The sequence below is a fragment of the Stegastes partitus genome, unplaced genomic scaffold, assembly GCF_000690725.1.
Source record: "Stegastes partitus isolate 25-593 unplaced genomic scaffold, Stegastes_partitus-1.0.2 Scaffold1056, whole genome shotgun sequence".
NCBI classification, from domain to species: Eukaryota; Metazoa; Chordata; class Actinopteri; family Pomacentridae; genus Stegastes; species Stegastes partitus.
In genome coordinates, this window is record NW_007578787.1 from 36,880 (window position 1) to 49,636 (window position 12,757).

Here is a 12,757-nt window from a genome sequence, read left to right on the forward strand (position 1 = left end):
AGAGAGAATTAACTCTACGAGGTTGTGTGTGAAAGCCGTTTGATGAAGTGGTTTGTTACTTCATTAATGACAAAGGGGACTCGCTTCCATCGACACGGCATTACAGATGTTAAGACCAATTTAGCGCCTTTAAAGGGTCTTAAAGGAAGTTTTGTGACGGGCCTCCCCGAGATAAAGTGGGCGATCTAATTGAAAACCCCTCGCCTTTGTCGCGCGTTTCACATGTTGGGGGATTAAGCTCATGAATATATGGTCAGTATTTTGTCAACTCCGCTGAGGAGCAGAGACGCACGCAGCGCGCTGCCTTTAATACGTTTTTTTGCAGGTGGAGCCTGTGCAGCCATAAAATTCCTCCTTCTTTTGTTTCCTTGAACATCAGGCAACCTGTTACTGAAGTTTAATGGGTTTTTATTCACATTCCACTAAACTATTCAGTCAGTAATGTTGAAATAAATCCTCTATATATATTTAAAAAAAAAACAAAACAACATAATTTTGCTCCAAAGATTTCCACATTGCAAAATTAATCTTTTAATGTAAGACAGAAAGCACATTTTTTTCCATAACACCTTTTTATTAATAGTTCTATAATATTCTATTTCGCATTGTTTATTTTTTTTCCTGGTTTAGGCCTATGTCAGTCCTAAAGGAATTTGAAATAATAAAAGATAACTCATTTTACCAATGTAATTTATTCAAATTAGCATTATTAAACCAGGAAACTTACAATCACTTAAGAAAAACAAAAAGGAAAAGAAAAAAAAAGAACTGTCCTTCACTCATTTCTTCTGGGAAAAGTTTTTGACATAAATAATTATCTAAAAACCTAATAATTCATAAACACAGGTGAAATTCTACACATTCATTAAACACTACACCGAGTGCAAATTATCAAAACACGGTCTCTTGAAATATACACGACCTTGTTTTGAAAATCATCCTTTTTTTTTGTTGTTGTTGTTGTACTTTTTTTTTTCTCTCTTCTTCTCCTTTTTTTTTTTACACAATATGTACAGTTTTCTTTCACACAGTCAGACAAGTCTCAGGTCTCGGCGTTGATCGCTAGTCCAGGAGTCAGACTCAGCTGAAGGGCCACTGCTGTGATAATAATCAAAGAGGAAAAAAGAGGGACTGGTAGGGAGGAGGGGGGAGAAAATGCGCAAATTGCAAGAAATGTACAGAAATCTTGCACTGATGTGGATTCAAACAGCCTCGAATAACTCTGGTTTCATCCAGACGTATTAAACACATATATATATATTTCTGCAGTGGTGCAGCTGAGTGTGACTGCTGGACAGGCGAGCAGTGGAGATGAGACAGGCTTGCAGAGAAGGCTATGGAAGGTCTATGGACAGTTTTCCTTTGGTTCAGGGGGTGGGGGGGGACCTCCTCCAACTCGCCTTTGTTATAGATGCAGACTGGCTCAGCCCACATCAATGCATACAGATTAAGCAGTGTTAATGTCGAGCACTCGTGTTGTCCACATTTTAAGTAGCACAAGAATCCTTTCTAAAAGTTCCCCTGCGGTTCTTCAGCTTTCACTGCATGTGTGTGTTTGTGTGTGTGTGTGTGTGTGTGCGCCTATGACAGACCCTTTAGTCGGATATCCAAACCACACTGTTTCAAAGGAAAATCCTGCTTTAAATATTACTTAAGCAAAATATTATCAAAAGTGAGAGCAGTCAATGCAGAAAATTGGCCTCTAAGTGTGATTATTTAATCGTGATGGAGCGTTAAATTTTACATGTTGTATGTTTTCTAAGCTCCTCTGGATTTTTCTTTTTTTAAAATTAACATCTTAATTTTGAAAGATAGGAAATAAAAAGTAAAATAATTGCCTTTGAAATGTAGTGAACTAAAAACGGAAGTAATTGTCTTTAGTTTAAGTTACAGCTTTTGTTTGTGCTCAAATTCAGCATTTCAGGAAATGTACATTGTCGCGTCCCTCCACTGGTGATGTGTGGAATATTGCTGTGTGATGCACACCGTCCTACGAACTCGTAAAGACATTTCTGTACATTTATATATATATCACCTTTGTCAAAAAGAAAAATTCACGTGTAATCTGTCAAGAAATAAAGCTTTCAGGCTACATCTTATAGTATTTCGATTGTTTTTAACTAAAAAAAAATGTGTAAATTATTGAATTTAATGGACTGCCTTTTAGGAAAGTGTGTGTATGTCGTGTAAAACTAGCTGCGATCATCTCACACACACAAACACACACACCTTTTTTTTTTTTTTTCTTTTCTTTTAAACCAGTGCTCCTCTGAATTTGGTCGTGCTATTTTGTTGGGGAAATGTGAGGTAACAGGGATGAACAGGGGTACATCAGGACATCGGCCTCCAGAGGTATGAGTGGGGTTTTTTGGATAGAGAGACAGGTGTGGGAGGGGAGGATAGGATGTATTGGAATGGGACATAAGCCCCAGGGTGGGTGGGTGAGGGTGGGGTGGGGGAGAGAACAGGGAGGCCTAGAGCTGGTGTTGAGTGTTCAGCACACCTCCTTCCCTGCGGCTCCGGTGGGCAGGATGTTAAGCTGGGTGAGCTGAGCCGAGTGTTCCTTGGCCTTGAGGCGCAGCGCGGCGATGCTGGAGGCCCTGCGGTCTGCTGCAGCTGAAGAAGAGGAGGAGGAGGAAGAGGAGGAAGGGTCGGGGAGGACGGGGCCCGCATGGGAGGGGTTCTCTACAGGGGGGGCGGGCTGACGGAGGAGAGCTGCAGCCGTGGAAGCACTGGTCAGGGGACCCATACTGGAGAAGAGCCTGGAAGAAGACCAACATGTAACTACATTTTACACTAAATGCATAATCAAGATGAACTTGTCTGTGTGCAGTAATGCTATCTGTGTGGCAGCAGCGGAAGAGTTGGGTTGTATCTCCTCTTAAGTCTTCAACCTCCTCCTATATAGGTGTTCTACTGCATGCTGACTTCCCTCATATACAAGATAACATGTAGAGAGCGCGGTTATTAATGCTGTATAATATAGAAGCTAATTATGGCATATGAAGTGTGCGGTGTCACTCCTCCTCACAGCTTGTCTTGCAGGATCACACGTTTGGTTAATTTATTAAGGCATTTGACAGAGTGATTGCGCGCCCCTGCGAATGGTTAACGGTATAACATATTTATAATCAGACACTGAGATAAGCATGAGGGAGTGTGAACCAGGATTACTGTAAACATCACTCATTAGAGTGGCATGATGTGTTGGGAGTTTATTTTAAGCTGCTGCTGCTGCTGCTGTGCATTTTTCAGAACATGGCTTTGACTGCAATGTTGTTGTAACATGATGGTTGTTGTCTGTTTCAGAGTCCTACATAGATGGGATGAGATGTGAATGAGTGTAAAGAACAGATATGTGGTCCACCTGTGGGGCTCACCTGCCAAAAGTGGGTCCAATAAAGGCAGGGTGGCGAAACATGGCAGCCGTGCCCAGGAAGGTGCCCAGGCCGAGCGGTGTGGCCAGCGGCGGGGCCGAGCCGTTGTGGGGCGGTGGGGCCAGGCCCGGGAAGGCAGCGGCTGCAGCAGCAGCAGCCGTCCAGGCGGACTCCAGGGCAGGATGGGGGTGAGGAGGGAAGGGGCCTCCCTCCAGGTAGTGGCTGAGCGGGTGGCCCGCTGTGAGTGGGCCTGGGAATGGCAGGCCTGACGGGTGGGCCTGCACCCCGGCCTTCTCACGCTTCCTCCACTTGGCCCGGCGGTTCTGGAACCAAACCTGAGGGAAGGAAAAAGATGCAAAGAGGGATCAGTGGGAGATTTTCCCCCCATATATAAACAAGAAGACATACATGTTAGGAAGCAGATTCAAGTGACAAGATGAAGAAAGATGCTCCCAGGTTTTTCAAATCATCCAACCTATCAGTCTGTCCCTCCCTGCCCTGCTTACTGCACAGCAATGTTTCACTCTCATTAACATCCTGAATGTTGTGTCAGTGTAGTCTAATAGTTGTCTGGTTCAGGTGGTGGCCAACAGGCGGAAAGTCAATGGTAATTACATGCAAGGTAAACCCTGCCGCTCACGGTCCTTTAAATCTACTTTCTGTCTAATTAAACCCCCCTCCTCCTCCTTTTCCTCCCCTCCCTGCCTTCCCTTCAGACGGGGCTTCGGGGTGGGGAGAAGATAATTAAGAGCGGAGTTAACAAAAGATCCAGAAAATTACCGCTGAACTGGCTCCAATAACAATTAATGCGCTTTAAATTAAATTCTTAAGAGACGCAGAACGAGTGACTTCCATCCAAGAGAGTATTTAACTTTCCCACGCATCCACTGTTGCCCAGTTTGCACTGCGGACGCACAATGAGCAAAATGTCAACATGTGGAAAAGTGATTGAACGGGGCCGCACTTGAGCGACAGGGATTGCGCGAACACACACACACACACACACACACACAGACGCACACACACTCGCACATTATTCCCAGAGGGCTGTTTAGCATTACACAGCCCCTCGGGAATTTATGAGTTTTTATCACCTCCTGATGGCGCCCGTTAAGTGATTTGTTCACCTACGGTCCCCCCTCCTCCTCCCCACGCCCTCCTCCCCTAAAGAGACATCTGTTGTTTTACCGTCGGCCATAACCTCTTGGAGCTTCCACCGTGTTTGAACTGTCTCTCTGGTTATGAGGCCGCGCTTTCGACATGCAAGCCACGCTTTCAGTGCAAAAGCGGAGAGAATGAGGGAGGGAGGGGAGGGAGAGGGGAGGGATGGAGAGAGAGAGAGAGAGAGAGAGAGGGATGAGGGGGGCAAACACCTTTAATGGTCTCTCATTCGCTCCCAAGTGCAAAGCATCGGATCAATGCAGGTCTATTGCAATCACATAATGGGAAATCAAATAGCATTATCCCTCCCCTCTCTCTCTCTCCCTCTCTCTCTCTCCCTCCCTCCCCTCTCCTCTCTCCCTCACACACATCTCGGCCTCGCCCCCTATCTGTCCCCACTGATGGGAATTCAAACACCATCTCATCCCAGGAATACAGACAGTGTTTGCTCCGTGCGCTAAGTGCGCTTTTTATGAATCGCCAGCGTCGCCTTAATTGCCACTAAAACGCGTGTAATAACATTCAATAACAGGAAAGACCTTCCCCGCGCAGCGACTGGGGCCATTTAACACATTTTACTGTAATAAATTATTGCCTCAAATTGGCCTCAGTAATCGTTGATCCTCAATCAGTGACGCATATCACCGGTTATTATCCAGCGCTGGACATTTTATGGAGGATGGATGCTTCTTTTTTTTCTTTTTTCTTTTTTTTTTTTGCTTTCCCCCCTCTCCTCCTCCTCCTTCTCCTCCTCCTCCTCCTCCTCCTCTATTTGATTTACACGTCTTCTCTTTTCAAGATAAAGATAGAGCCACTTACTTGAACGCGGGCCTCGGTTAGATCCAGGCGCATTGCGAGCTCCTCTCTGAAAAGAATAAGAAAGGAAGAAAGAGGAAGGGAGAAAAGGCAGAGAGACAGTAAGAAAAGATTCAAGGTTACAGGCCACCATTTGGAAAGCAACGCAGAATTGCTGTTTTGTCCCCTCCTGTTGTTCACTGTCAACAATAGACGACCAAAATAGGCTTGATTTTTTTTTTTCTCTCTCTCTCTCTCTCTCTCCCCCTTCTCTTTCTCCCCTCTCTCCTCCCCGGCATGAACTGCAGAAAGACGCCATAAGCCATATTCTATTTTCCCTGTCACGGATGGAAAGAAATAGGCCTAGTGATTGTTAGATTTTCCTTAGCCAAAGGCCTGTCACTGTAACAACATAATGGCTGAAATAATGACATCTAAAGTAGCCTGCCACAAAGCAATTGACGCTCCCTTCAGCTCCAAGATGGGCTTGTAGTCCAAATTAGACCTACAAGTCGCCTTAAAGTAAATCGATTGGAAAATATGAATAATCCCAGTGGTATAAGAAATGTGAAAATGTAGGTTCTTGTGTGTTGTCGTGTGAGAAAGGGTTTTATTTTAAAGCAGATGTGGCAATTATCAAAAATATTAATGTAGCAGAAAATGTGTCCTTGCAGATAATATAAAATGGTGCATGTTCCAAATAATAAAACATTTCTATCATAAAAAAAAAAAAAAAAATTAAATCCTATAAAGCTCTGCATTTCACTCAGGAAGTGTGTGTGTGTATGTGTTTGTGCACCTGCCCTTGGGCTTGAGGTTAGGCCCTCACTTTTTTTTTTTTTTGCGTGCAGTATCATGTCCAGCAGGTAACTTGAGCTGCTCCACTTAATTATTCCCTCTGACAGTAACACCCGTTTTTATCACCAGGAACAGATACAGGTTACAACAACGACAACACACACAAAAAAGGAAAATAAATAATAATAATAATAATAAAAACGCCTCCAGTATTAACACTTACAGGCCTATTGTGTTCACTTATGCAAGGCACGGGTTTAGTGTTGGAGCTGGGATGTGCACAGTGTCCTGTTACAGACGTGGGGAATTACTGGGACTATTTCTGGGGAATTTTATAGACGAGGGTTAGTGTTTATTTAAAAATAAATACAATTAATTATCACCTGTAGGACACCTGGTTATTATTGTATGTTTTATGTCTGTGTGCGTTCCTTGAAGTTTATTTTGAAACCTTGCATCTATAAGAATTATAATCATAACAATGTTAACAATAAAAATAATATTGGAATTATTAATATAGAATAATATAATTATTAAAGATTTATGTGCACATTTAAATTCAAATTTATAGGCCTAAGTCTATCCCAATTTAATTTCTAAAGGTCTAAGCTAATGCAGCATTGTTTCAAATTTGTAACAATAATAATTTCAGCAGAGGTTAAAAAAAATAAATAAAAAGAATTTTCTTTTTTTTTCCAAGCGTAAAATTGATCTTTCATTCTTTTTTTTTCTGTCATTTTTTCTGACCTGGTAAAGACGTCGGGGTAGTGTGTCTTCTGGAAAGCCCTCTCCAGTTCCTCCAGCTGATAACTGGTGAACGTAGTCCTGTATCTTCTCTGCTTGCGTTTCAGCATCCCTTCCTCCGAGTCACTGCCCGCCGACAGACACACGCTGTCCTCCCCGTCCCTCACGTCCCCATCCCCGGCGTTCAAGCTCTCCCTCTCCTCGTCCTTCGGGGACAGCGCCGCCGCGTCCCCGCAGCTCTCCTCCTCCTTGCCCGCGTCCTCCTCGAACTTCAGCGGGCCGAGCTCCACCAGTCCCAGACTGCCGTCCTCCGAGGCCTCCCCGGGGCTCTGGTCGTCCTCTCCCCGGCTCAGTGACGCGTTCTCCCGGTAGGACTTGCTGCGGCTGATGCTCACCTGCGGCGCCTGGCTGATTTTCAGGCAGTCGCTGGCTTGCTCCAAGAGGAGCCTCTCTCTGTCCAGCTTCTCTGCGTGGTCGTGGAGGTACTTTCCTCCGGGTCCGTACAGCCGGCGGAGCTTGGGAGGCAGGTGCATGTCAGCGCTGAGAGAAAGAGGCTCCTTCGTTGGCCCTGAGAAAGAAGCGCACGAAAGGTGTTAAAATATTGAATAACAAAATGGTACTAAATAAGCAATTCAATTTTTTCCTATGGGATAAATACATTTTACGACTTTCTCCGAGCTATAAGCAATTAATTCTGACTGTTTCGTCCACGAAGCACATTTATAAGCCAACTGTTCCATCAAATCAACGGGATTGTTGTGCGTAAAACGTGCGCACTTACCGGTTACATGAAAGCAACTCCTGAGCACTCACTATCTACACACTTCCAGTCTAAATGAGCTTACTTGTTACGTCCCTGTCCCCCTACAACATTCTCAAATAACCAACATGGGCTATCTTTTTTTAATTTCAATCCAAAGTAAACTCACCGTCAGCCGCCTTGTCGAGCTCGCCTCTGCCGGGCAGACCCGTCAAACTTTGCGTCCCGATCAGTCTGACCTTACAGGGACTTCGGCGGCCCAGAATGCTGTCTATGCAGTAAGAGGAGAGCAGTGTCGGGGATTTACTGCTCTTCCTCTCGCCCCGGTCGTGGATATCTTCCTCAAACTGACCGCTCATGTCGACGCCTCGGTTCGGTAACGCCTGTCAGTCTCCCACTCTCTTCCTCTCTCTCTCTCTCACACACACACACTCTCTCTCTCTGACGGGGTCCGGTGCTCTCCTTCTTCTCTTTCTGTCCTCTCAGGCCGGTGTGTCTGTGTACCGGGACCGCTCACTCCTCCCTCCTGCTCCTCTCTCCCCTCTGTCTCTCCTCTGTCACACTCTCAGCTAATGACAGACAGCGGTTTGGCTGCGTCGCGCTGCGCTCCGGTGTGCCAGGCGCTTCTCCGCTGTGCGCGCTCGCTCAGCATACGTGTCGGCTGTTATTGCGCGCCTGATTGGCTCGTATGTGTGTATGTGGGGAGAGAGACAGCGCGGAGCTGCTTTATATATTTTACGATTAAAGTTAATTTGAGGGAAAGGCAACAAAACCTGGCATGGAGTTCTTTTTTTCTCCGCCACCTCAGTGGAACGAACTCAGAAGATTAAAGTTAAACCAAAGCACCTTAAGAACAGATTTTCCTGCCTGTCATTGGGGTTATAATTTTATTTAGAAAATAACAATCACCCAATAACCCCGGTGACACAATTTAATAACGCAACAATTTGTGTTGCAGCTGCGTAAAGGTTTGTTTAATAACATTAATTCAATGCAGCATTATTGTCACCAAAAAGCATAATCTGAGCACAGTGACTGCTGAGTCAAAAAGCATTACAGACTCTTCTGTGACATGTCAGAGTAAACGCACAGGTGTAAATCATAAAATGAAACACAACTGACATCCATACCTGCTTCACTTGATCATGTTGGCTCACTGACACAGTGTCAGATCTTACTGGACACCAGAGTTAATATTATTGGTAACACCTGAACTTTTGCTGCTGTGACAGGCTGTAAAAAGGCCTTTAGTGTTGGCTGCAGCCCGTTTCTCTTGATTCTACACCCTCTACGACAACTACAGTATTATTATTACATTACAGTGATGCACTATTAAAATATAGATTTTAATATAGCGTAGGAACAACCAGCCAGTTGTTAAATTAAGCCAGAGAGCATTAAAGTAGATTTTTTTCCAGTTACCTCCCTTGCACGGCCCGCTGTCTTATTGTAACATTTGTATATAGGTATATGTAGCTCAGATTTTTTTCTATGTTGCAAAACATTTATAATATTAGTAATAATAATAATAAGACACGGAACAGGCCTGTGTTTCTTTAAAATAAATTTGGCATTTCACAGATATACTAGTGGTTTCATGTGCGTCATTTTCTTTCTTTCTTTCTTTAATAATATACATTTGTATGCTGTTTGGTTTATTTTCTTTCTTTTTTTTTTCTTCTTTTCTTTTTTCTTTTTCAGACTAAAACATACACGCACAGTCCATGGAATCCTTGTTCCAACAAGAACAAAACTCTGGCTCGGAGTTTGTGTTCAACCACAGACAGCACCTGCGAAAGCCATGTCAGAGACTGAGTCACATAGAAATATAAATATCAAAACGGGGATCAGAATTTTGGCCCAAGTTTGCAACCTTTGAAAAACACTTCTATCTATCTATCTATCTATCTATCTATCTATCTATCTATCTATCTATCTATCTATCTATCTGGCTGTTTATCTATCTATCCGTCTGTCTGTCTTTTTCTTGCTCTCCCTCTCTCCCTGCAATTGGCTGCTCTCTGCTGGAGTTGTGGATTGACTTAAAAAGTGAGGGTGGCGCGGCGGTGATGAGACGCCGCACGGGGAGCCGGGGTAGCACGCAGGGACTCCGCTGTGGAGAGGGGGAGAGAGGGAGAGATGGATCGAGAATGTAATTTTAAATGAAAGTCTATTTAACCCGCTGTGAATGGCATGACCCCTATCCTCGTCTCAGAGCCCATCACTGTTAAAAGGATCATTTTCAGAATTCAATCCAAAAACTTCAGCAAGCTGCAATTTACTCTCTCCCCTCTCTCTCCCCTCTCTCTCTCTCTCCCTCTCTCTTCCCCTCCGTTATGTATCTGCTCAGCCAGAGCTTCGCAGCACACGAAAAATAACAATAAAATATATGTCCAGAAAATTGCACAAGTTTTTTTTTCTTTCTTTCTTCTTTCATCTATTTTTAAGCTTTAGCTTTATGACCCTTTTGTGATTGGAACTGGAATAAGAGCGCAATTGATCTCTGCAAAGTTTAGTTAAGGTGCAGGTCGCTTAGTATTAGTGGAGCTAACTTGGTTTTCAAGATCTTTTTTTCTTTTCTTTTAAGAGCCTCGTAAAAAAAAGTTAACAATATAGGTTCTTTTTACAGAAGTGGAAAAATAATGCTTTTCTGACTGCATTAACCTTTTGTGTTTGCGCATTTCCCCCATTAAGTTTCTGATATCAGACAGTACAAAGTCAATACCATTTATTAAATATGCAGTCCTCATAGTATTATAAGCAGCTGTCACCTCACGGATGGTGTCAGATTTAATCTATCTGCAACTTTTTGTGGTGTCACAAACTTCCGAGCTTGTTTATTTGCACGCAAATCAATGTAATGAGTGTAATAACAATATAAAATGTTATGCCTTTTTCCTTCGCGGTCACAAACAGACGTGCGTAATACAGACGGGTATTTAGAGTCGCTCTGTAATTTGGGGGCCACAATTTGATTCATTTATCCGCACACTGTTATTAACCCTGTGGAAAAAGAGATGTCAGCCGCCATTTCAGCCAGCAGGACATCCGCGCTTTGTTTAAATGCACTAATTACGCGCATACATTAGAGGGGGACGGAATAGCCTGAGCGCAATTTTCACATTTTCAATTTTCCGTCTATTTGACGTGCAGGTGAAGAGATGGCGGAAAGAGGCCGCCTTCCGTTTCAGCACCACCTCACCACCGCCTCCCCGGTATTTTCATAACATCCTAACTTGATAATATCCAGGGGAAGCACCGGGTTGTGTGCTTTCTGTTCCTTTTTACGCGCGGATGGTGTTGCTGGGTATTAAGCTGTAAAAAAGGCCTTTCTCGCTTTTTTATATTTATTTTATCCATTTATTTAAAACGCACTCAGGTAAGTATAAAGCCTTGTGTAATTAAAAGAAAAAGAAAAAAAGAAAGAAATCCGGTGTGAGTGCATACATTTTTACCAGTGTGACGAAGGGTGTCTTTGATCTATTTCAGCGCACGTCTCGTCCTCTCCAGCGAAGGCCATGCAAGTGATACTAATGAAGTCCATCATTTAGGACCAGCAGGTTGTGCTTCGCCATGCAGGTCATTCAACTGGCGCCATCTCCTGGGGGGAATAGGAAACTGCTCAAACAGGTAAGAGCCAGTCTTAATGTAAAGACGGAGTGTTGCCCCGACACCATACCCTGGTGTTTCTGTTTAGTTGCTCCATGTTCCACCATCCAAATAGACAATATCCAGTGCGTAATTACGCGTTCCCTCTTATCTCCACCACTAACTGCTCCTTGCGTTTACCTTCCACTTTGACCCTGTACACATAAAGTTATTTATTTAATGCAAAAAAAACCTCCACGCACCCATTGGAGACACCGATCCTACATGCGCACATGCAGGGAAGCGGATGATAATTTGCAGTCATTGTTCTGTTATCCCACAAGTTTGCCCCCCTGTGCAACACGTGTAAATACTCGTCTCTGAGATGCACCAACTGGCCTCGGTGGTGACGACGACTCATCCTCCATCCATCCTTGCGCTCTGACATAATTGGACACTTGCTCTGCTCGAGAGGCCAAGCAGGAAAAGAAGGAAAAGGGGGGGAGGAGAGGGTGAGAGAGAGAGTGTGCGTTGGGAGGGGAGGGAGGCTTTTAAGGCGCGCGTAAGCAAAGTTAATTAGCGGTTATTAACAGCCCGCATAATGAGAGCGAGAGGGAGTCAATTTAATGACTTTGTTAGCGCGAGTTCAGAGCGACAGGCGATGATCGAAACAACAAAGGCGAGCGCGCACGCAGCCATCATCCGTAATTTCCAGCGGTAATGCGGTCTGATCAGAAACAAAGGGTTCTAATTTCGTTCAACTGACTCGATAATTTGTCCTTATGTAAGGAAAATAATTAATGACTTAATGCTTCAACAGAAGTAGCTTTCTTTGGGGGTGATTTCGGGGGCCTCGTTTGCTGGAGAAGGTGGTAAGGAAATCAATTTCCAGGCCTATAATTATTTACATCACGAATTTAAAACGTGGACGTGTGCCTTTGCTCCCGGTTAGTGTGCAGACGAGTGAGAGTCTATTAGGAGAGGAGGGAAGGAGTTCCAAATCTTCTTCCCTCAAACAAATTGTGTGTGGCAACAAATGAGCCACTTGTCATGTTGTAGTATTAAAGATTTTGTCACGCAAAGACAACGAATTTGGGAGAGATGTCGGTTGTTAACTGGAATCAAACCATACAGTAAATATAATATTTAAGCTCATTCATCAGTCCAGGTTTGAAGGTTTTGGGGTGTACAGATGATATCTGATTATACTCTGGAGTTCAGCTGAATTGATGGCCCTCGTGGCTGTATCTTTTTCCGACCGTGTACCAGGTTATTGTGGCGACCGTGTTGCAAAATTATTCGAGGCCTGCGCGTCTTTACGCATGATTTCATCATTCCACAGATGGGTTGAGTTGGAGGAAAGATGTGAGCGCTATTATCGATTGCGGCAACATGAGCCGCCTGCGGGCCACTCTTGGATTCATGGCAGGTGGATAGGTCACCCACACGAGAGCGGCAATTTCACAGCCCCCATTGTCTCCACTGATTACTGCTTTGATCACAGGAATCAAGAGCCTGAGACTCTCGTAAACCT

The 12,757-nt window shown here is 44.1% G+C and overlaps 1 protein-coding gene across 2 annotated transcripts in view; it reads right to left on the reverse strand.

Moving 5' to 3' along the window:
• The window catches only part of arxa (aristaless related homeobox a), a 13,135-nt gene extending 4,962 nt beyond the window's left edge, over positions 1-8,173 (reverse strand). The window contains exons 1-5 of one of the 2 annotated variants that reach the window (XR_520729.1): positions 7,805-8,173; positions 6,879-7,443; positions 5,358-5,403; positions 3,381-3,712; positions 2,323-2,762 (exon numbers count right to left, since the gene is read on the reverse strand). Coding sequence is in view for 1 of the 2 variants with exons in the window: in XM_008295530.1 (XP_008293752.1) it covers positions 2,495-2,762; positions 3,381-3,712; positions 5,358-5,403; positions 6,879-7,443; positions 7,805-7,994 (1,401 nt within the window). In the remaining variant the exon portion in view is untranslated. Of the gene's footprint in view, positions 1-515; positions 2,763-3,380; positions 3,713-5,357; positions 5,404-6,878; positions 7,444-7,804 lie in introns of those variants that run through there. The other variant, XM_008295530.1, reaches the window with a different exon arrangement.
• Between the last annotated feature and the right edge of the window lie 4,584 nt (positions 8,174-12,757).